Source organism: Ambystoma mexicanum, chromosome 8, assembly GCF_040938575.1.
Source record: "Ambystoma mexicanum isolate Mex_15411 chromosome 8, UKY_AmexF1_1, whole genome shotgun sequence".
Classification (NCBI taxonomy): domain Eukaryota; kingdom Metazoa; phylum Chordata; class Amphibia; order Caudata; family Ambystomatidae; genus Ambystoma; species Ambystoma mexicanum.
Window position 1 is genome coordinate 1,682,097,943 of NC_090929.1, and position 25,630 is coordinate 1,682,123,572.

Consider the following 25,630-nt stretch of genomic DNA (forward strand, 5'->3'; position numbering starts at 1 on the left):
TAAACCATTCAGAAAAGAATTGACCTTTGAGCAGAGCTGCTATTCGTTTGCATATAGATCTTTGGCGAATATGGGCCAAAGGCCACACAGTGCTGGTGGGGGGCGGGGTGACTAGGGAGGCTGTGTAGTGTGGCGTGTCTTGTTTGTCAGTGAGTCACACTTTGACCACACTGGGAAGGCACCTTATGTCCTGGAGCCCCAGATATTCAAAGGGACTCTTTGGTCCTTGGTGTCTGTGGCTTTTGGTTGTACTTAACTGTTTGTCACGATCTTACCCACCTGCCACCGAGCACTGCTACATGTGCACATTCAGAGACTTTGTTTATGGTAGACTTGCGAAGTTAAAACCTGCAAACTGCCTCTGGATTAATTTACGTGTTTTACCGCTGCAGTTTTGGACCAATCTAATTTCAAGTTCCATTCCGGGTTTTGGGTTAAACCCGCAGATGCATTCTTGTACATGTATGCTGTCCAAAAGGCAGAGGGCTGCAGGAAGCATACAAAGTACATTTGTTTGCAGCAAGCTACTAGGAAGTGGAGAGTCCCTGATTGCATTCATCTGTTCCGTGCTACTGCAGGCTAGGCTGCAGAGAGCTGGAGAGCCCTTAATTACAATCCACTGCTGCAGGTTACTGAAGCCAGGGCTGGGCTTGGTTGAACAGCCTGAGACTGCAATCAGCTTGTTGTGGTGTTGGCTGGGAGAGCCTTATAAGCTCACTTTGAATAGAAGCAGTTGTTCAATCAGCTGCTTCCATTGGGAGTTTGTGTCTGTGCTCCTGTGGCCTGTATCTGAACCTTTCCTGAATGTCCCGCTTTTTGGCTTTTGAGTCCTGGTTGCTGTTGTTGCTATTATACAGCACCCATTCTAGTCAGCTTTTACAGTCTGCCTGTGTTTGAACCTTTCCTTGAATGCCAGCTTTTTACTTCTGAAACCTTGTCCTGTTTTGCTGTTAGACATTCAGTGATTTACTGCTTTACTGATATCTTTTCTGACGTCCTGTAAGCATTTCTGCTTCAGACTTGTCCTGTTTCTGCCTAGACGTTCTTTCTCTCTGCAATCCCAGACCTTTTTCCTGTTTGTTCCTTGCCTGTGATATTACCCGACTTCAGTCCATAGTTCTAGTGCCTGCTCTTAAGTACTCTTGAGTTTCCTGAATCCCTCACATTTACTGTGTTGGCAGCGACCTATCATGCCCCAGTCATTTGCTGTGTAGTCTGATATTCCAGTCTCTGCTTTGTACTTTGTTTCCCTATCATGTTCTGTACCCAGTTATTTCTTTCAACCCTGCTTTCTACCTGTGTTACATATTGGTCCACTGTTGTGCCTTTGCTTTGAATCAGTTTACAGTGTGACCCCTGCTTTGGTCTCCATTCAGGTCAGATAAGGGAAAGACTTCTGTTGCCTTTGCCTAGTCCATTGAAGTCTTACCTGCCTCAGTACATGGTCTCCAGTTTTACCCTTGCTCAGAGTACAACAGTCTCTTCGGCACGCATAAGTCATGACGCTCCTGTATGACCGCTGTTCAGAGTAATCTGCTGGTAACGATCCCATGGGCTTTCCCCAATCCCTAGAGACCCTGTATCATATTTCGGTACACCCTTTATTCTGATCAATCCATGTTGGTCAGTATATTTGCTAGTCTTTGCATTCTCTCTGTCTCTTTACTTGCCACCAGCTACTGCCCCTGCAGTTCCTGTGAATACCTGCCTCAACTCCCATCAGCTTGGTATATATCCTATTTGCTAGCATTGCCTCAGGAATCTCCCCAAATATACAGTGCAGACTGAGATCTAGCTTTTGCCCTGTGCTCTCCAGCCAGACCCTGCGCTGTTCTCCAATGGTCATGTAGCATATTTTGCTCTTCCAGTCGCTGTTTTAAACAAAAAAGGAAACGAAAGAAGCTCTTAAAAGGAACATTCAATCGCTTTCCCCAAGTTACGCAGCAGCAAAATAGCAGACATTCTAACAGGTTTCACCTCGATGCACTGAAGAGAAAAACAGCATGATGCACTTTTTTTGCATCAGAGGTTGATTGCTACCAGGGTCCCTCCACATAATGCTGCAACGGGAATACAACTGTGGACAAGCAAGAGCTAAAAGCAGGTCCTGGGGATCCAGCAATACCGAGTGACCAGGAGCTGCCACGGAGGGACGGGGAGATGGTACATAGTGTTCCATAAATGTAACCTCCACGTGATATGCAAAGATAATATTGTGTCCATTATTTATGACCCCCTATGCTTCAAATGTGGTATAGCTGTGTCCTTATGCTTAATTCTATATTGTCCCAAACACACCTTGGGAGCCAAAAGCAGCTCCTAGTACCTGTTGTGGTCAAGCTAACCAGGATCTTCTACACTACAAGCAGGAGATAAATGTCTCCCAGCTTCCCTCAATTTCGATCCCTGCTCCGACTACTTCAAGAGATGGGTATAGCTCTCCAGGGGTAGACTGGGATTCAAAAGGGGCCCTGGATATATTTTTTAAATGGGCCAATATTGCACATTTTCAGCAAGCTCACCCATTTTCCTATGAGAATTCGGAAATTAAATGTGTTGCCACACAAGAGGCCCAGGGTTCAGAGGCCTACCAAGAAATGTTCATGGTTCCCTATAGGCCAGTTCACCCCTGTAGCTCTCTAGCCAGACATAGAAATGGGGGCAAAATGGCAAATGCAAAGCATTAAAACCAGAATTACTATCCAAAGGTTACAACAAACATTACAAAACAACATGGTGGTCAGTGGTAAAATGCAGTGTTTTGAATATTGACATATTAATATTACAGCAGTGAATTGAAGCACCATAAGCCAGGGAGTGACCCCGATACACAGGTCAGTCGTGGGCGAGTGGGCTTGGAAGAGGACTCTTCTCTGATTAACTTAACCCAGAGGTTTGACATAGGAGATAATGGTCCAATCCTTCCAGTAACACTGTAAAGTGAGGATTAACTTATTATGTTTTTGTGGCAATTGTGTGTGAATCTATTCTAAACTGCATGCCTCAAGGTTAGGACATCTTTAGGCTGCAGGGACCACTTTATGGCAATGTAGCTAACCACATCGGTCCTCTCGCCTTACCCACTGTATCCTATTGGCTGATAATTTTTCATGATTACCATTGCCCATGAACTCCTATTTCCCTAGCCCAACCTTTTTAATATGCGACTGCGGGCCATACACAATCACAGCGGAGCGTTCCACTTTTTATCCATGTCTGGTCTCTGTGGGCGACAGCAATGCTGTTCATAATCTCGCATAGCAGGAAAGGTTCATGCTCATATCTTTACCCTCACTGGGTTCTGCTAATGGGGATTTGTATAGCTCCCATCTGCGGCGGGTGTGACTTCATAGTAGTGTTGGATCGTCTATAGGTATTGGGCCAGAGCTCAGATGGACAGATGAGAGGGTGCACCGGTGCAATGCGTCTTTTATATGGAAGTTGTTGGGTGTGGTGCAAAAAGTCCAGATCATTAGGCTGTTTTCTTGTCCCTGCATCTTACAGGTGTTCAGTGGATGGTGAGGCATATTCTCTTCAGTCTAACCACATTTCTGCAACAGACTCCTTTGTGCAAGTTAGCTGTGATTCTGTGTGGGGTTTGCAGCTGTGGTGCAGGATCGCAAGATGTGTGTTCTGATCGTGGTGCTATAAGCATGTATCTGCATAAGAGACCTGCAGCATGGAGTCTAGCTACGAAGCCTGTCTGTGTCTCCTCTAAGCCATATTGCAGTGGCAGGTAACACTGGGATATAGCTTCTGCGAAACACCCTACAGTGCTCTTGGAAGAGCAGCTTCTAAGCAGTGTCCAGTAGGCGGTTGCCTGCTTCTGCAGTGCACGAAGTGAGATCAGCGCCCAGAGCTGTGCCACAGTGCTGCCAAAGGGCTTAAGACAGGGACCCGTCTGTCCTCAGAAGTAGAGCAACTGCGAACAATAATGGTATTGTTGTGATCAGACAAGTGCCACGCAGAGAGGCCTCCACGTCAGGCAGCATTGAATCCCAACATGAGCGCAGTACTGCACCCACACACTTGCTTAGTAAGGTCAGTGCCAGGCTTTGATGCCTTGTGTGGGAGTCACGTTTGGTCAGCCCCAGCTGGCAGCATCAGTTCTTATTCACTTCTCCAAATAATACAAAATCCAGTAAGGGACAGCTAGGTACAGGAGAGCAGTTCTATGGGCCTCAGACAGTCTCTCCATGTAACCGTGTTCAGCTTTTGCAAGAGGGCTATGGTGCATGCCAGCACCAGCAGTGACTGTATGGCGGAACATAGACACCACGCACTGGAGTGCATGGAATAGAGTGGGGAAAAGTGCTTCCCGGAGAGAATAAACAATTAGCTCATGTGTGACTCTGCACACTGATACTAGCAGAGTTCACAGACAGTTTGCATTCTCTACAAAATGTGGTGAGTATGTCCCACTGGGGTGCAGATTACCTAGATATTGGCAGGGATTGGGAAACCTTTACATGGAATCTCTGCAAAATGGATTACCTCTGGTGGCGGTATTGGTGACTGTTGGGGAGAATTTGCAGATATGTGCTAATTCCCCTCTACCTTAGACCCCCAGCTCTTTTTGGTGGACTTTGTCTTTTCATTTCTAACCTGGAGAGAGTGAGACATTTCCCCACTCTCTCATGTATTTTATCTTTGATTTAGACTGTTTCTTTTGACTTTGGAGTCTGACAAACTCATTTGGACATCCTCTTGGAGCTGGCTGTACTTCCATTGCTGCTGCAGGAACCGAATTGCCAGGGAGAGGAACACCAAACCGAGTGCATCGCTTTTAAGTCAGACCCGTGTTTCAGGAAGATCCCCCGGACTCCCTTGAAGCAGGACTGACCAAGCCTAAGCCACCTCAACAGAGTGCTGGACCCCAGATGTGAGGAAAGTTCAGAGTGGTATTCGTGAGACCACGGTGGAGCTATTTGCTTTAGACACGAGGAGCTGAAACCGTGAAGTGCTGCCGAATTGAAGTTTGCCCATTGCTGCTGCTGACATTCAAGTTGTAGTGCAGGAGTCCCCAGATACTCTGTCTTTTCCCCATGACTGAGGCCCAGGAACAACAGGATCTGCAGAGCTACACAGGATTAGAAACCAGCTGGAACCATTTCTTCTAACCAAAGGTACTGTAAAGTTAAGAGGACTTACCTCTTGTGGTGTAGCCTTACTTGTTCTCAGTTGAGACTTGTCTTGGTTGACCTTGCAGAGTTGCTTGCAGCTTTGTCCCTCACAGGCCTCCCAGCTTGTGGCCCTTCAAGTGATTTTATTTCTACAAACATTTCTAAAAACATTGTACGAGACTTTTACTTACCTACAAAGAAGATCTTCCGCTCCCCTAGACTTTGCTCAATTAACATTGGCTGTCCTGGTTCCCTGAGAGACTTTTCTTACTTCTGTCTTTGTGTCTTTACCTTTTCCCCCAGGAAAAAGTTAATTTACTTTTCATTGGAGAATTCAAAAAGTACTTGCCAGTTAATGAATTGTTTGTTAACCTTTGTTTTATTCCCCAATCTAACCTTTGCACCATACTCGGTATTGCTCTAAATGTACCAGTGATAAATCAATGTCCAGTGTCCTAGCTATTTAAGTCACCTGAGGGTGTAGGAAGTGACTGTGGCATCCCCAATGGGCATCATCTGATTAGAGAAACAAGTGTGTTTGAAGTATATTTTGAAGTGTTAAATCTTTTGCTTCCTTCTGAAGAAGGCTTATATAACTGACTGTTAATAATTGTTTAATCACGAAACATTGAGTGTAAGTTTATTTGAATAATTGTCACTGTGAATCTCTGTGTAAAAGCCCTACTGCTCACATTGGCCCCTCTTGAGATATGCCTGGCTGCTCAGCCACACTACCAACCTGTGTAGTACAGACTTATACCAAAGGTTGGGTTACCTATTGCCAGGAGGACGAGGTTGCTGCAGTCTCCATAAGGGTACTGCACACAATCTTGCCTAACAGTGCCCATGCACAGTGGCGTTGTGCCTCTGCAGAAGTGAATGCCTGTTGTTAATACTTTCTTTTGTTCTTGCAGGGTGATGGTCGAGCTCCGCAATGCCTTACACGGATCGTCATGGACGGATTTGTGGATTTCTGGACATTGAGGAGCACGAGAGCAGTGGGAAGTTTCTGCGGCGATACTTTATCCTGGACACCCGGGTAGAAAGCTTAGTCTGGTACATGGACAACCCTCAGGTGAGCCAGTCCCAGAATGCTGCCTCTTGCATTTCACATTATTTATCCAAATGTATTCAGCTCCTACAGGTTTTGGTTTACCTATATTCTATTTGAATTAGTAAAACATGGGAAAGCTGTATAAAATGTATTCAGCTCAGCAAGCTGCTATTCAATCATACTGGCTGTGAAACTGTATACTTTGTTAGCAGGACCAGCATGCATTTACTCCCTGGCCTGGTATTAAAAGCAATGTAGTGTGCTAAAGCCTGTAATACAAATCTGCTAATCCTCACTTAAAAGGTTACATGTATTTTTGTATGTCATTTATAGGGAGATAAAATGTAGTTTAAAACAAACCTCTCATACTATTTTGCAAAATGTTTGGTGAAACATAAACAAGTTACACATCTATATATACAAATCATCCAAAAAGAAATCTACAAATCCATTTATCCATAATTCTTTAAAATAATTTTCCAAAAGTCTACTGATTCAATTGATTTGAGACCTCCTGCCCTTCACAACATCTATACCAGAAAGCTTCTTGATCTTTTAAAGAATACAAATTCCCAAACATCCCAAAATATTTTGTTTCCATTCTCCTAAGGAGGAATTTACCCACCATTCATGCAGCTTTTTGTTTGGCAAGGTCTATAAGACCTCTTTCATTTTATTTTTTTTTGTTTTTTATTTTGGCGAGGAATCCTGTTCGTTCTTCCATCACTACTCTGGATTCCTACAGCTTGAAACAAAAAAACCTATGAATGATACCCCTATTTCTCGAAGAATCACTAGGTATGTCGTTGAGGTTCCATCCTCTACGGGAAGGTTTTTGCATATTCCTTTGCCAAGCTTTTAGATCGTAAGTAAGCGCAATGAACTTGTACCTCTCATTCCTTACACATTTTGTTAAGCTCAAAGATTTGATACCTCACTGGTATATTATTTCACCTGATGCATCTGCTTGGCATTTTCAGCCATGACCATACACACCCCAACTAATTTCCGCGAAGCGAGTCTACTTGTGGTGGAGGTAGAAAGAGTTGTTCAGCCCAGCTTGGCTCTTATTAGGATACCCAGTGGATCTAGATTCTTCAACCTATTCAGCCATTTGTCCATGGCAAGACCCCAAATCTCTGCTCCATCGGGTATGATGAGGCTAATTTATTTTAGTCCAGAATCGGCAGAAGGAATGAATGGCCTCCAAACCTCTGGTCATAACCTCCCAGGGTTGTCAATAACTTAGTGGCTTTGTTACGATAGGTTGCTTTTTAAGAGTTCATTGAACAGTAAACCAAGGTGTCAACACTCTAACTATTTTAAGGGCTTAATGTCTCAACTTCTATGTTCTTATGTTTTACAGCAAAACCCATGATTTTTAGATTAAAAAATATTGATATCCAATTTATTAATTTGTGAAAAGTCAACATCTTCATCAAGCATGTGATGAAGCCCTACCCTTGGGAATATCCACGGAATAGACCATCCCCAAATGTGGAACTGGACAATTTTTCTATCCTTTCTGTATCTGCCACAAAAACTAAATTTAAGTTGGTAGGAAGCCCTGTTTCAATTCTCGCCTGGCCTCAAAAGGGCTGATCATAATTTCTGAGGCATCTGATCAAGCTGCAATCTTCCAATCACAGTAAAGTGGAATGATGGCAAGCCAGGATCAATCCCCCATTTGTTTCCGATCCACATGGTGAAGTGATTAATTATCTAATGACTCTAATGTGTCTGCGAGCTCTTCCTCAAAACCTGTTGAGACAGAGTTAAGCAGTTGTCGTTATTCCTTGTGAAATCATGTTTGATAGATGATGAGTATCCCCTTATTGGTCGGGCATTTCGTCAGATCTGCTAACATAAACTTACTAGATGTGCCCATGAGAGCCATCGGCCTAGAATTCTTTAAAATGTTATGTCGCCAAGATGATGGGGATATTAAGTGATAGAGCAGTTGTGTTAAATAAGGCCAGTATAATCTGTGCTGTGAGAAGGTGTCTCACCCGCTAGTCCCCGGGGGGGGGGATCTATCATCCAGGTGGCCAGGACACGGCAATCGCTTTTGGATCCACTTCCTGGCGGTGGACCAGTGCGGGAGGATCAACTGGATGAGAGGTCTCTGGGAAGTGGAAGTGGGGCAGCAGACAGCTCACTGCAGTATACCTGACGTGTCCCAATACAATGGTCATGCAATTACAGATCATTACACATCCCTGACTTCATCACACCTCCCCACACAGATAAAAGGCGGAGCATGAAAGCACACTCTGAGCAAGGAAAAACACACGAGGAAACAGCAGTTCCAAGTTGGCAGTTTAATATGAGGAGAAAGACGGCGAGACAAGAGAGGGTTGCAAGGAGGTAAGTGCCCCTGACCTTTAAAGAACGTTAATTTTGTTTACCTTGGAAAGTAAGAAACCTAGGACCAGGAACTACAGCTGATCAAACCTGCACAGTGTGTCGGAGGTACTCGGGGCTCTCCTGCGTTGATAACCAAGGTGGGGGGGATGAGCAATTGCCGCGGTGGTACTGGCGTTGGCTCCTACAGCAAAGCAGTGCCAGTAATATCAGCACAGCTAGTGAGTCGGAGAGACTGATACCAAACCAGCCTGTGTTAGAACCAAGGTTGCAAACAGCAACATTGTATGAAGATATCTAAAGAGAACAGTGTGTGATACGTATGTGAAGAGCGACGCAAATATAATTGGAAACCAAAGCAGTGACTGAACTTTGGAAGGACAAGAAGATACTGTAGACCAGAGTGGTCCGGCGTCACGTGGGTGCTCATTCGAAAGTCTGTTAGGTATCCAACTGATGCTAAATGTGAGAAAAGGGAATCTTGAGATCAAAGTGGTCCGGCAACGGGTCAAGCTAAACCCTGTGCACATTTGGAAGTCTTTGATGGTTTATGTACACTGCGATTGGTCCGATCCCGGTTGAGGGAGACCAATTGGGTAAAAGAAAGGTATCTGAGCCCTGCTGAGGGGATTCCGGGGTGAACCGTGAGTCACCCGAGAGACTGTTCTCTGAACATTGAAGAAAGAGGATCTGAGCCCGGAAGAGGGGGGTCCCAACGTTGTACTTTTTGTTTTTTAAAGGGATCTGAGCCTGGCTTAGGGGGATCCAGGTTGAACACCCAAATTGAAGACTGGTAACAAGAAAAGCACTTTTGCATCTTGATTTTGTACCTCAGGCCCTCTGAGTCAAGATACTTTCAAGAAGTAAAGAGACTTGGACACAGAAGGTCCTGATACTGGTGATGGAAATGTATCCTCGTGCCGCAGAGTGTGCTTTGCTGGAGTGAAACGCCTTTCCCTGTGTTATAAACCTGGGGATGGGAGGCAAACGGCCCGAACATACTGACATATCATCATGAACACTACCCCACGCTATTTGTAAATTAGTGGTAAGGATTGGCAAAAGGCTTCTTTTTATCATAGGCCCTTTCATTTTGACGAGACTTCACTAGGACTGCATTATTAGCATTTCATGGCCGTAGCTTTCTCCCACCTGTAGATTTAGGTTTAGATGGAAGTTTATCACACCCTTGCGAAAGTTCAATAAACACCCTTGAACTGTGGTCACTGGTGTCTGTACTGCTGTTGATACCATGCCTTCCTTACAGCTGACTGTACCACATGAGCCACCAAAAATATGTTGCTTGAACCACCCGTTCCTGAGGCACACAACATTTTTGGTTTAGTTCATTCATTTGTATTGCGCACCAGACCCGTGGGTATGAGGGCGCAGGAGGAACAAGGTTATTTACAGCTTGGTTACACGTTTGGTACAAAATGACAATGGGGGCAAAAGTTAACAAGTTACAATGAGGCAAATAGTTTACAGATTTACAGGCAAGCAAAAAAGCATGTAGATTACAAGATTACAAATCCGCATACTATATGGTACGTAGCAGTGTGGTGGGCTAGTAGTATTAGTGGTCCTTGTTCTTTATCCACTGCATGTAATTCCGCCTAAAGTGTGTGTAATTTTGGGGTGTCCTGAGGGGGGGTGGAAGGGAGTTCCAGTGTTGGGCAGCTTTCACCTGGAAGCTGTTGCCACCCATTTTGGTGCGTTTGAACCTGGGCACTGTGAGCAGATTTGTGTTAGAGGTTCTGGTGGGTCTGTTGGTGGTGTGCTTACTTATTAAAGGTTACTTTTAAAGGTTTAATGTATATTACCGTATTTTCATATCCTGGAAAACCACGTATACATTGAAGTACTAAATTATGTGGAATGCAACAGGCTATTTGACCAATCCGAGGTTGGTTTCAGACCCATGATAGGAACCGAATCAGCACTCCTTTCCATATGGGACAAACTAAAAATGAACGTGGACTACACCCAATCAGCCCTCATACTACTGTACAGATCAGCTGCCTTCGATACGATCAAATGCACAACTCTGAATATTCCTCCAGCCTCTTGATTAAAGCTCAGCTCTTCCAGCCTCTTGATTAAAGCTCTGCGCTACAATAGCTGAAATCTTTCCTCACTAACCAAACTGAAAGAACCCACCTACTACTGTTTACAGCAAATGCAAAAAATATCACCTGCTGTGTACCACAATGATTATGCCTCTCCCGACTCCTCTTCAACATTATATGCATTCTGCTACCCCCTTACCCCCAAACCCATGTACTGACAGCCTACAACTACGCAGACAGCACCTGACCGATCTTCAGGATAACTATCAACTGTGACCCTTACATTGCCCTCAATAAATGCCTCACTGATATAAACACCTGGATGACAAACAAAACTAAATCCAACCAAAATGGACATAATTATCACCCCATGATGAGATAAAATGTAACAGACGTCTCTCACCTTGACCACGAGCATGAGATCTCAACCGTCGACGTCCACAGTGATGAGAAATCTGGGAATTTGCATGGACAGTGGTCTCACTTTGGAACCACAATTCAACGCAATAGCAAAAAGAATTCTACCCCCTCCGATTTAATAAGAGGATCCTCCCTTACCTCGATTTCCCACACAGAACCATTGTGATCATTTCCTTGATGCCATCAAGAATAGACTACCCAAATAGTCTAACTAGGAATGCCTGAACGCCTCACCAAAAAACTACAGTGCATCCAAAATACTGCAAGACTACTATTGAGACTAAATGGAAGAGGGCACATCACGTCAGCCCTGAGAATTCCACGCTGGCTACCACTAAAGAAATGTATCCACTTCAAAACCTTGCATTGCCCAATACCAACCCTGAAGAGATTTAAGATCTAGCACTGACCTCCAAATAGAAACTAGACACTTTGAGAAAACTAAGTTCAGAGGACCCGCCATATCCTATCTGATAGCCAACTATGGAACTCTACCCCAAAAGGAATCGTAACGATGAAAGACCACTTAACATTGTTAGGAAGTGGCTAAGCCTGGCTATTTACCTTGCAGAGATAGATCTAGGTTTATCTATACAACAACCGTCCCCACGCTTTGACCACTCTTACCACATACAATTTGTAGATGAGGTTTTTTCCTTGTAAGCCTGGAACAAAGAAACCGTGAGATAAATGCCTGCACCAAGAAACAATAACACAACTACACAATACCCAGAGACTGCCAAAAAAAACTAGCCACCTCCCCCTTTTCTCCTCCAAACCCCCACAACTCACTTACCACACACACCCCCCCCCCCCCAGAGGGCGAGCAAAACAACCTACCAAAGTGTGCAAACCACATCTCACTCTCTAACCAATTTACAAACCCATAACCTCAGACACCAAACTGATACATTGGACACTGCCCATCCGGATACCCATCTGGTTGTGCACAAAACCAAGCACACCCAGAAAGCTCACACACACTGATACCAGTTGCTTCTGGTTCTGCATGCACCAACAAATGAATACAACATCTATCCTATCCTCACTCACCAACCAAACCCCCTCCCTTTACCGAGCGCTGCAGAGACCATGGAAATGGCCACGGAATAAATCCAAATTATATATGGGCCATAGCAGTGATAAACCAATAGGATGGGATGTTTGAGAACCTAGTGCTCGGCTTTAAGGGATATATTCTATAAAATCCCTCTAGACGCTCCTCTGAAATTTGGTCTGGAATAAGGTTCTTTGGACTGATTCCGGTTTCCAAATGTTAATGATCAATAAGCCCCAAATCTTACCATCTACGCATTTCTATATAAATCACCTCTGGCTAATTACCATTTTAAAGGGAATATTTTTGTAATGAGCCAGTTTTGATCTGGCTGTTTCAGAGCATTTCTCTGGCGATACCCTACTTCCTGATGACTTTGAAAACTGTTCTCAATGCAGGTTCCTTCTGAGTTCATTTTTCGTCTGTGCGATCATAGGAACGTATGCTTTCCTTAATATGAGCCAATCTAATGAAAATGCTTGACTGGAATGGATGTTAACCTTCTTGCCACATAACTAGAGCAGCGCTTCATGTTTTCATGCGTCTCACATTGTCTGACTATACAATCTGGTTGCTTTTCAAATTTGCATCCACCTGGGAGGCAGTTTCTAATCATTTGTATATTCAACGTTGATGCTAGCAGGAGGGGTAACCCTCCATAAATTATAATGCAGATAGGTTTACAACATTCTAATACGGTTATTGAAGGCATAGTTGAGCATTGCACGTTCTCTGCCTGTAGCCCTTGTAAAATTCCATGGACTCTCATTTGATGCTCCATTGAAGCATAACCCAGACTCTGTTCCACAAATGATGGCGAAATAAACAGTATGCAATAGCCGGGCAGCTGGGATTTCTCTCCCATGGCCACATTAACCTGCTTCTCCCATTGGGGGACTGGGTGAATCCTCGGACATCTCACTTTGAAATCCCTTATAATCACTATGGGACCTGTGCGAAATTCTGTTACCAATCTCTAGTAACTTTTTAAGGTGTACCCTTATCCTAGATGAAACTACTTGAAACTATTAGGACGGTTTTTCTATTGTCCCACCCAGACTCATTAAAAAACATATGAGGCAGTACATACGCTCCACTCTTAGTACAAGGCTGTACCACCTGAGAATGTTTTAGTAGCATGGACCGAGCAGCCAGGCTTATCTTGGGAGGGAGATAGCAAAGAGCAGCCAGGCTTATCTTGGGAGGGAGAGAGGCCTGTCGTTTGGTACAAAGAAATTGTAGCATACATACGGTCCAAAAAAACACTGAAATATTATGCATTGTAAACATAAAGGGTTTATTTAAATACAAGTAGACCAAGATAAATCTTGGGAAAGGTAAGTACTATAAACAACATATAACACAATTATAAAAAAAAAACTCTGTACTTCTGGGCTACAACCCAATGTATAAACTTGATGAGAATGCTATCGGTAGTCCAGGTGAGTCCCACCTGCAACACATTCAGAATGCCAATCGGCTGTTCTCGGGGAGTAAAACCAGATTACATATAGATTTAGAATACAATCAGTATTTCAAGGGTAGTACACCCTGTCAGTCATGTAGTGACACTGTTATGGAAATCACATAACAAATCAACCATGTTACAAATATATACCTTGCAACATTACTTTTTTAGAACTCACTTCAGAGTTCTTAAAACAACTCTATATCTTCTGTATAAAGGGGCCTCAAGGTGCTCAATGTTATCACTCGCTAACTATTTTAAAATGCACCAAGCAAATCGTGGGAAATCAAAATCCAATTGGGCTTTAAGATGCAATGTATTTCAGGGTAAGTAACTGACCTATTGGTTAATAGCTAGCTATACCATCAGAAACCTAAAGGTCCCCCGGGGTTTGGCATCCAGGTGGCCCGGGCACGGCCATCCCTATTGGATCCAATACCTGGGGGTGGACCAGTGAGGGAGGATCACCTGGATGGGTGGTGGGGGGGAGGGGGTCCTCGGGGAGTGGAATTGGGGCACTGATGGGTGAGACGCGGTATCCCCCTATAACACCTTTTCCCCATCTTACCCCATAAGATACTCTAACACTCTACCACCCCACCCGTTTTCCGACACGAATACTTTCGCACACCACGAAAGATGATGGACAAACACCAGAGCCGTCTACCTGACCTGTCCCACGACAAGGGTTGGGCAAAGTGGGGCAATTGACAAGAATCACACACACTAAAAGGTGGAGCACGAGAGCACAATACGAGCAAAGCAGACCGCACGACGAGAGAGCTAACTCAGCCCGGCAGTTGAAGAGGAGGAGAAAGACTGCTCAAATCAAGAGGGTGCTAAGGAGAGAAGTGACCTTGCACTTTCCGACCAAGGCCCGTGAAACCTCCGTAGAAGGAATCTTAAAACTGCAAACAATAGCCAGCGTGAGTTGCAGCAGATGTCAATGTTGGAGAGTCGTCCTCCGCTAACAACCAAGCTGGGAGAGACGCTTGGCCCCATGGTACTGGCCTCGACTCCAGAGACGCTAAGCGGTTCTTCACACCCAGTGAGTTGAGGGTAGTGCCAATAAGAAACTGAACTGTGTTGAACGAAAGTAGCGAGCGGCTGATTTAAGAAAGTACAAAGAACTGTTGATATGCAAGGGGGAAAGCCAGCATAGAAGAGTCGAGCACCACGTGGGTGTTCACTCGGGGAAACTCTGGGCGGTTACGCTGTTGTTGAACTACCATAACCAGAAGCCCTTGGGAGAAGGGAGAGAAGGGGGTCAAAGTGGTCATACAGGGGTCTAGTAAAATCCTCTGTACAGTCGAACGCCTTTGACCAACAGATGAATAGTGTTGACGAGAGTGAACCCGGCAGAGGGTTGTCCACCGTGAACTGGTCAAAAAGATTTGTGAATTAACTGGATGTCAAGAAGATTGTGTTGAAAGCCATCGTGAACCTGGTGGAGGGAGGCTAACAATCGAAGGGTCTGAGCCTGGAAGAGGTGGATCCAGGGGTGTAAAGGCATCACCCAACGTGCAAGCAGAAAGGAACTTATGTTTATTATTCTGCTGAAAACATCAGGCCCTCTGAGGCAAGAGCTTTTTTTGTAGAAAAGAGACTTAACCACAGAATTGTGCTCCAGAGTCCTACCTTGTCCCGTGCTCAAAACGTGGGCAAGGGAGACCAGACTACTGTATACTGAATTTTTATTTTTGAACACTTCTTTCTTTCCTATGAATCTTATCCCACACTTTGTATTTATCGTAAGGATTGACAATGGGTTTTTCTCAGTATAGGCCATTTTATTTGACAAGACTACTCTAGGACTACCTTATTATTTGATGGTCATAACTTGCTCCCATCTTAGGTTTAGATTAGGTGTTTTTCCAACCCACCTTCACAGTTCAAGGGGGTTTATTAAACTGTAATCACTTGTATCTGTATTTACTGTTCCCACCATGAGTTCCTTACAATACCCGGTATACTTCTAAGAAGTGTGTAATACAGTATCTAAGGTAAGTAAGAACATTATGAAACTATTTTAGAATAGCACCAAAGCAATCCAGGGAAGCACAACCCAGGGTTACAAGTTTTGAAGAGCAGCAGCTATTCAAGGTGTGTAAGGCATATATACATTTAGGAGCTACAAGCAACTCAAAGACAAGTATTAACTCTGACTGTTTTAGATCTGTATAAAGCAGACCAGGGAAAGTAAAACCCAATATTACACTTTAAGAAAGACACAATTTATTTCAAGTTGGTATGGTGAGCTTTTACACTCATTCAGTTAAGAAGACTAAAACGGTACCAACCCGTATTACTTTTGAGAAGGGGAAAACAGGGGCACAATGCAACTCAAAGGTAAGCATAAACTTGACACTTCAGATGCAGTTACCACACTAACGTCTTTAGCAAGCAAGTACTTTTACACCTGTTATACTTTCTTGACAGAATCCTTATGTTATGAAGTCCTTCCCTAGTCTATAGCATGAGTTTTCTCTGAGGCAGAAGAGGGGCCCTAGTCGTCTAGGTGCCAGCTGGAGGAAGGTCAGGATAGGTTTCAGTTGCAGGAAAGTCAAAGATCTAGAGGATACTTTCTTAAACAACTAAGCATTAGCTTCAGAGTTAGTTAAAGTGTTCAGTCACTTCAGAGAAGGCTCCCTATATGTGTTCCAGCGTTGGGCCTGGGCGAATGGTATGGGCAAACCCCCAACCACACATCACCCACTCGCCTCACAGGATGCACACCAGACTTCAGGCAAGTATTACCCAAGCCCACACAGTATTTTAGGAGAAACGAAGAGCTTTGGAGTGGATGCCTTCAGGATGCAGCAGCACAGTACCTGGTCCCTGGTTTCTTGGTCTGAAGACGAAAGAACTACACACTGGTTGGGAACCTGCAGCAACAGTCAGAGAAGGCTTCCAGCAAAGCACTATTTGCGCTTTCTCGTGGCTCTGTGGTTTTGGCACCTTTTTTACATCAGCCAGATGCGGAACGAATATCGTCGGTCAGATTCTCTTCACTCTCTTGGGCCTGCACTCTGTGAAGGGACGAAACCTGTCTCTGGAGCTCCAGCAGGAGTCCACCAAATTTTTAGATGGATTCGGATGTTTGAAGACCATGCACCGCACTCAGACCCGAGATCCCAAGGTATCGGTGGTTTTCAGCCCAGCAAGATCGCAGCACGTCGTGGGATGGCTCAAAATGCAGGTCCTCTTGAGACTAGTGGATCCCACCCGCCTCTGGGTAGGAGTCTTCTCATTCAGGACCCCAGGGTCGATTGGAAGGAAAGGTTGCACCAGGCTCCGGTTATACAGCAGGCTCTCTGGTTGCTGGAAATCACTACAGACTTTTTTTTTTTTCCATCTTCATCTCCCTCTTCCGATTCAGCTCCAATGGACGACCTGTCAGCAGCTTCCAGGAACTGATTATTTATCAGGACCTAAAGCACAATTCTACAATTTCTCCCTGCAGTTTACGAAAGGGGTGGTCTTGCTGTCCAATCAGGACAGCCAGCCCTCGCCCCATCCCATTGGGGCTTGGTTCCTTTCAGGCAAGGTGAAAGACAAAGGGCTGCTGAGTTCTGTACTCTTCCCTCACGTCCTGCCTTTTCAGACACTCTGGAGCCTTGGCAGGAAATGCAAAGGATTCCCGCCAAAGACGAAACTTCCACTGAGGTCATTGCTGCATAGAATGGCAGGGGAAGACCTCTGAAAAAATAAGCAAACGAGTAATGGCGACAAAAGTAGTAGCCCACCATGGTCCTTCTGTCCATTACCGAGGCTGATCTAACAGCCTGAGTAATGAGACTAAAGTCACTAAGGTAAAACCACTGCCACCAGCCATTCAAGTAAGCTGATGGCTTAAATTACAAGCTCTTTCCACCAGTTCACAGATGGTGACTCTCGTTTGAGGCCTTAAAGCAGAATCCACTTGCCCGCCGTTCCAACAATGGTCACCCTATTTGCACAACCTTTAAGATACCTTTCGTGCATTTAACAAAGTGGAAGGGCTGAACACTGACTCGTGTAACTAACCTCTGCTAAGTGCAGCCACTACATAACATTTAGTTGAGAATAGAGCCATATTGGAACAGGCTTTCCTGCTTAGCAGAATAGGAGAACCGGTCCTTAATGTCATTTAACCTAGGTTTATCGGTGAAGGCCAGGCGGCTGATACCTGCCCTCCGCACGGACCCAGCCTTTCTTGTAATGACTGATGGAGGAAGCCATGAGCACATTTTTGTTTTTACTAAATGACTTACAAATGCTACACTACAAACAGGCTTTTTATTGAAAAAATTGATTAGTTTAGGGCTTAGAAAGATGCATATTATTTTCTAACAGCATCTCATTAGCTTAGCAATGTACATTTCTGTATATGCAGCTCTGTGTTCTGAATTGTTAAAGTGATAAAACTTTGTACATGGTAATGCTCCAAATGGGTGTATTATGGGATAAGCTGCATGCAATAGCCGACGCCTTTGTATGAAAAGGCATTGGCAACATACACGGTAATGGCACCGCAAAATAGAATGTTAAACCAATGACTCTTAGCAGCTTCTGAGTGTTGCTAAGACCATACCTGCCAAAGTTCCAGGTTTTTACGCTCTTCTCCGGGTTTTCACCCATAGCCCACAGTAGTCACTTTGCCATCCTCCCCTGGACTGAGACTCCCGTGCCTGCCGCTGCTAATCGGCTGCCCTGAATTTAACTTTTTGATATGTGGGTGGGGCATGTAGGCCGAGTCTTGTGTGGCTTTGGGTGGGGCTAAATCTCTGTTTTTGATTTTCAAATGTAATCTGGTATGGTATAGACACACGCAGGCAATGTAAACACGTTGCAGTGAGATCACATGATACTTAAGTTTCGTTTCGAGCTGCGTTATCCAAGGACTTGAAGTGGAGACCCGGATGGTTGCCTGCTTTGCAAAATGAAGGCACAACAAAGGTAATAAAAATACTGGGTTCACCAGGTGTGTAGTGGATTAACGTAAAGGTAAAGAGGTGACCCTTGAGACTATAAGATGCAATGGCTTTTCCAATAGGTCCATCAATGCGTGCGATTTTTGGTTTTCATAAATCAACAGTTCCACAATTGTATCAGGACAAGCCAGCGAAAATTAGTGAAGTGACCGAAAAAGGAGAAGCGCCAAGTGAACGAGGGAACGCTGACATGTTGGTTACTAAAAGATGCAGCAGAGGAAAATTCACAACCTTTGGAGCCTATGATGAGTAGGCCGGTCCTGGCTGCTGCTAGTGTCGAGGTACCAAACGTGGTTTCGATCCCACAGAAGGCTGATCGCATGGTACTACCAGAACCAGATAAACCTGGAAAAAAGGATTGAAATGCCCCCCTGGTCTCTGCACCAGCTACCGGACCGACACTGTACCAGAAAATGTACTATTAAGAAACTGTCAGGAACAGCCAAGCACCTCCATATCAACAGAAGTGAACCTCTCCGAACCTGTGGTAAAATCCCAACTCTGCATATTATGAGTTCTGCTGACTTTGAGTATGTGGAACCAATGGAGGGTGCAGGCATGAGGGGCTCCTGGGTGCTTTTCTGTTTACCCGTTACGGTATCCCTGATAAGAGCCCAAGTTGAATCATTAGAATTGCTGGGTTATGAGTTGGACAAGTTGGTTGTTCCCTCGGCAGAGGGTAGCTGTTTCAATTGTTTTCAACCTTCAAGCCTTGAGTATGCTCCTACTGCTCCAACTAGGAGTGTACCCTCTACTGATACGAAGGACAATTCCCAGGGCTGGAAATGGCTTAAGACCATTCTCACGGGGGTGGAGGGTCCACTGCAATGAAAATTCAACTTGGCCTCTTGGAACATCAGAGGCCATTGCCATTTCCCTCAAAAAGGCCCCCTCATTGGACTTTCTATTGCAACCTCGGTTATTTATGCTTCAAGAAACCTGGCTAGTTGACCAGTTCTTAGCAGATGATTTCTCTGTGCATCAGATCAAGGCAAAAAAGGGCCTGCTAGGGCGGCCGTCTGGTGGGCTCATAACTGCAGTTTACCACGTGTTTGAGTCGCGTATCATTCTCCCCGGTGACCCTGACGGAAATGTGTTGCCGGTCGAGGTGCTACTAAAGGGGTCATCTACCGTGAATCGGTTGCTACTAATTAACATCTATGACCCTCGAGGTGACTCCTCGACGGATGACATATTTGACTTTATAGATGCAACCATCTCTAGGTGGGGCTTTGTTCAGGAAGAGGGATGGTATTATTTTGTGTGGCGACCTGAATGCCAGATGTGGGGACCATCTGATCGAGGGGAGATGTTTCTGGTCTGGTAGCAGAATGGAGCATAAGGAAGCAAACTGTAAAGGGGGGGAAAAAGTGGCTAAAATGTATGGGCGAGTGGGAATTGGTAATTCTTAACGGCAGAACATCTGGGGAGTCCAGTAAAACTACCTTGGATTATGTGTCCTGCATTGTTGCCTTGGTGGAAATGACTGAAAAGTTATCAGTTGTAAACCAATTGGCGAGTGATGACTCTGGGCCTAGTGCCGCTTGGATCTTGGGTTATTAGAACCCATTACCAAGGGGTCCTGCAAATCAGCTGCCCACTCAGGCTGGCAATAGATTAATTTGGTCTGCCGGAGGGCTTGTTGTAGGGTGTGGCATGAGCTCAACAAAGCAGTGGTTGTCTTGTCACATTGGTCCCCCAAATGAGATTGAGCGGTGGTAGGAGATTGCCACTAACACTGGGGTAAAGAGTGGCAAGACGATCACAATGTCTGCAAAAAAGTGTATCCACCATTATGACACCAAAATGAACACGATAAAAAGCGCTCTCAGGAGACGGTTGTGAAGGTTCATTAATGCTGGTTTCTCTGCTTCTCTCCAGAAACAGGTGTCCATCGGGTTAAAGACCCAGTATAGAAACTGGGTGAGGAGGAGGAAACTGGTAAAAGATGACCGAGGCTTTGAGTAGCAATGCGCGCAACATGTGGTTGATGATGTCCTCTGCAAGAAAGTCTCTTGGCCAGTTAGTGCTGAATCCTAGAAGTGAGGCGGCCTGGGTTGAGTTTGTGGAGAGCAAAATGTTTAGTGCTCTTCACAAATCTGAGTAGGATTGGCAGACCCCTCCCCACTGGCCTATGAAGTTTAACATCAGTAACATGTCTGTACCTCTAAGGAAACTTTAAAATTCTAGAGCTTCTGGTCCAAATGGTTTGTCAGCGGCGTTATGAAGGGGGATGTTGATCTATGAGCTGAAGTGGTGTTCCCCTTGTTCACAAGTCTGTCCAGAATTATCCCGGACCCCTGTCAGGAGTCCATTCTGATCCCAGTATATAAAGCTGGGGATCGGGTGGCACTAGAAAATTACTGGCTTTTATGCTTGCTTGACATTACTGTTAAAGTGTTTTCCTTGTATGTCATGGAGCACTTGCAGGCCTGGGTTATATCTAATGATCCTACTCCCCTGTCAGACAGGCTTTCAACCCTGGTCCAGCAGTGTTCATAACATCAAGGTATCGGACACTATTATAACTCGGTCAAAGACTGACTCTAGTTCTTCGGTTTATATTGCATTCATTTGTGGATTTTAAGTCTGTCTTTGACCAGGTAGATTGCAGCATTTATTGTAACAAAATGTGGACTTGGGGATTCCCGGGCTGGCTTCTGAAGATTATAGTAGCCCTACACACAGACGACCTGGCTAGGATCCGGCTTGGTGACATGGGTCAGCTATCAAAGGAGATGCGCATTAGCAGGGGGGAGGTAAGACGGGTATGTATGGTGACATGGGTCAGCCATCAAAGGAGATGCGGATTAGCAGGGGGGAGGTGAGACGGGTATGTATGGTGACATGGGTCAGCTATCAAAGGAGATGCGCATTAGCAGGGGGGGAGGTGAGACGGGTATGTATGGTGACATGAGTCAGCTATCAAAGGAGATGCGCATTAGCAGGGGGGAGGTGAGACGGGTATGTATGCTAGCCCCCTTGCTTTTCAACATCATCCATATAGCAGACCTAGTAGGCAGGCTGTTGGCTAAAGCAGGCTGTATGCCAAGGATTGGCACCCTCCCTGTTGGTGGAATGCTTTATGCCGACGACTTAGTTATGTTTTACCACCCTTTGCCTGGGTTAAAGACCATGCTAGATGGACTTGGGGTATATGCTAAACAAAATTGCCTTGCGATAAACCTATCCAAAACCAAAGTCATGCTGGTTTCGCCCAAAAGAATCAATAGATCTACGCTAATGTCATCAGTGGGCATTGTTGATTATACTGACGCCTACAAATATTTGGGGCTGGAGATGTCCACATTAGGCTATACTGAAATAATTGAGACCAAGTTAAGAAAAGCGAGGCAAATGATATTCATCTCCAAAAAGATCTTAGCTTAACATGCTGGCTTTTCTTTCAAAGGGGTTGTGGTACTATACACAAACAATGGTTATGTCCCATATGGGCTTGAAGCCTTGGCCATGAGATATCTCTGATGGCTAGAGGGGGTGGAATCCCGCTTCTGGAAAACGGTATTGGGTTTAACAAGATCGACCTCGATCGAGTATGTGTGACTATAGTTGGTTCTCTTGTCATTGAGAGCACGACTCCTATCTCATAGGGGGTCCCTGATGCTGAATGAAAAAGGCGGCGCTTGCTTGCCCTCTCCTGGAAAAACTTGGTGAGAACTATGTGCTCGGTCAAGACGGGAAAGTCCTCTTCCCTCAGGCTAAACTATTTAATGATTCTATGCATTGCGATTGACTGGGTTCCTGATTTCAGTTGTTGTTCTGTTTTTTCTATATTAAAAGGGTCCTTTATTCGGAGGCTGATGACATGGGACTGGCTGTGCAATTATGATTACCATAACTCTTGTGTGGAAAGGTACTGTGGCCGCAGTGGTGCACCGTTTCATGAAGCCTGAAAGGTATCTTTTGCTCTGTCCCAATCCAGACGTCCGTATCTTCTGATTAAAACTAGGCCCAGCGGTGTGTGGCCTAAGATGAAGCATACCACAGAAGAAATATTCTGCCGAATGTGTTGAGTTGAGTCTAACCAAGAGGCGGCCAGAGACGGCTAGACATGTGCTTACGGAGTGCCCAGTAATGGGCTCTCTGTACGGCGCTGCTTGGCATATCTGTCTGAATACAACTCTATATCACATCAGCTCAATTCTGGGTGTGTTTGGAATCCATGCAAGTTCTTTTGGCCTTATTTGGGGTCTGGCAAAGGATTCGGCCGTTCTTAAGCAAATGAGTTCTAGATTGGTAACTCAGTAATGCTGTTCAGTTGGCGCATCAGTACAGCCTGAAGAAAAAAAAGTAGAATCCGTGTTTGACTCTTCTTTTTATATTGATGTTTGTGTGTATCTGACTATGAATCTGAAATGTTATCGTAAATATATACTTTTATTGTATTTTTATTGCTATTTAAAATGTAATAAGTATTTTTCTTGTTGATCTAATATCTATGATAAATATCTGTTCTGAACTATGTACAATTAAATTAAATAAATCACCAGGGTTAGGCCAGCATGGGTGGTGTGGTGGCCACTGAGCACATGAGAAATGGCCCTGGTTGGGTTGGGCGGTGGTAAGTGGGGGGGGATCTGCACCCCTGCCGCAAACCCCAAAATGCTGCATGTCATGTGACACACAGACGAGACCACAGTTAGACATGCAAACTGCCTAACGGAGCTGAGAGCTCTACTGTGAACAGCTCAAATGTGGGAACAGTCTAGGCCGCAGTGCTGATGTTAGTTCCTTAGTGGCCAGGCAGCAGGCTCGGCCTCCAACACCCAGGGGATGTGGGTGCCCTTTCCCGAAAGTGGCAAGAAAGGATGGAAAAAGCAAACCCACCCCCTCCCCCCATAGGCTTTGGCTTTCCAGCTTCCATTCCATCAGTGTGTTTTTTCTAAGAGATTACTGGGCTCTCTGTAGTAGAAGCCCTCTTCTCCTCTTTTCCAAATGATGCACTGATGGATGAGTTATTTCCAAGTCATTCACTGCTGCTCTTGAATGCTTCCGCTGGTCATTCACTGCTGCTCTTGAATGCTTCCGCTGGTCATTCACTGCTGCTCTTGAATGCTTCTGCCGGTCATTCACTGCTGCTCTTGAATGCTTCCGCCGGTCATTCACTGCTGCTCTTGAATGCTTCCGCCGGTCATTCACTGCTGCTCTTGAATGCTTCCGCCGGTCATTCACTGCTGCTCTTGAATGCTTCCGCCGGTCATTCACTGCTGCTCTTGAATGCTTCCGCCGGTCATTCACTGCTGCTCTTGAATGCTTCCGCCGGTCATTCACTGCTGCTCTTGAATGCTTCCGCCGGTCATTCACTGTTGCTCTTGAATGCTTCCGCCGGTCATTCACTGCTGCTCTTGAATGCTTCCGCCGGTCATTCACTGCTGCTCTTGAATGCTTTCGCCGGTCATTCACTGCTGCTCTTGAATGCTTTCGCCGGTCATTCACTGCTGCTCCCGAATGCTTTCGCCGGTCATTCACTGTTGCTCCCGAATGCTTTCGCCGGTCATTCACTGTTGCTCCCGAATGCTTTCGCCGGTCATTCACTGTTGCTCCCGAATGCTTCCTCCAGTCATTCACTGTTGCTCCCGAATGCTTCCTCCAGTCATTCACTGCTGCTCTCTTGAATAGTCCTGACGTTTGATTACATTTGCTCTGATGCACCATTGCAAGTGAATGCTTGCTCCCCTGTAAGACTGAGCTGCTCCATTGCGAGTGAATGCTTGCCAATCTGTAAAACTGAGCTGCTCCATTGCGAGTGAACGTTTACCCTGCTGTAAGACTAAGCTGCCTCCCCCAGTCATTCTCTGCTTCTCTTGAATATTCGTGACACTTATTTTTTTATTTTTTATTTGGTTCGATCGAAATAGATCTTTACAAACTATAAAAATAGATTGTCCTATTACATATTCACCACAATTAAAATAGTTTTCTTACAAAACATTTCCGCGCAATATAAAACAAACCTATATACAGTGAATCAAAAGAGAAAAAAAGGAGGAAAAATATTATATTCGTGACACTTATTCCCATTGCGAGTGAATGCTTGCCCCGCTGTAAGACTGAGCTTCTCCATTGCGATGGAATGCTTGCCCCTCCCTGTAAGACTGAGCTGCTCCATTGCGAGTGCATGCTTGCCCTGCTGTGAGACTGAGCTGCTCCATTGCAAGTGAATGCTTTCCCCCCCCTGTAAGACTGAGCTGTTCCATTGTGAGTGAATGCTTGCCCTGCTGTGAGACTGAGCGGCTCTATTGCAAGAGAATGCTTCCCCCCTGTAAGACTGAGCTGCTCCATTGCAAGTGAATGCTTGCCCCCGTAAGCCTGAGCTGCTCCATTGCGAGTGAATGCTTGCCCTGCTGTGAGACTGAGCTTCTCCATTGCGATGGAATGCTTGCCCCCCCCTGTAAAACTGAGCTGCTCCATTGTGAGTGAATGCTTGCCCTGCTGTGAGACCGAGCTGCTCCATTGCGAGTGAATGCTTGCCCTGCTGTGAGACTGAGCTGCTCTATTGCAAGGGAATGCTTCCCCCCTGTAAGACTGAGCTGCTCCATTGCAAGTGAATGCTTGCCCCCGTAAGCCTGAGCTGCTCCATTGCGAGTGAATGCTTGCCCTGCTGTGAGACTGAGCTGCTCCATTGCGATGGAATGCTTGCACCCCCCTCGTAAGACTGAGCTGCTCCATTGTGAGTGAATGCTTGCCCCCCTGTAAGACTGAGCTGCTCCATTGCGAGTGAATGCTTGCCCCCCTGTAAGACTGAGCTGCTCCATTGCGAGTTAATGCTTGCCCCCCACGTAAGACTGAGCTGCTCCATTGCGATGGAATGCTTGCACCCCCCTCGTAAGACTGAGCTGCTCCATTGTGAGTGAATGCTTGCCCCCCACGTAAGACTGAGCTGCTCCATTGCGATGGAAGGCTTGCCCCCCACGTAAGACTGAGCTGCTCCATTGCGAGTGAATGCTTGCTCCCCTGTAAGACTGAGCTGCTCCATTGCGAGTGAATGCTTGCCAATCTGTAAAACTGAGCTGCTCCATTGCGAGTGAACGCTTACCCTGCTGTAAGACTAAGCTGCCTCCCCCAGTCATTCTCTGCTTCT

At 45.4% G+C, this 25,630-nt stretch overlaps 1 protein-coding gene across 5 annotated transcripts in view; it reads left to right on the plus strand.

Annotated features, from left to right (window-relative positions):
- Nucleotides 1–25,630, plus strand: part of PLEKHA1 (pleckstrin homology domain containing A1) — a 749,116-nt gene that overhangs the window by 160,401 nt on the left and 563,085 nt on the right. For all 5 annotated transcript variants that reach the window (XM_069611983.1, XM_069611981.1, XM_069611982.1 and 2 more), the window contains exon 2: nucleotides 6,038–6,198. In XM_069611983.1, the coding sequence (XP_069468084.1) occupies nucleotides 6,058–6,198 (141 nt within the window). In that variant the 5' untranslated portion in view covers nucleotides 6,038–6,057. The remainder of the gene's footprint in view (nucleotides 1–6,037; nucleotides 6,199–25,630) is intronic.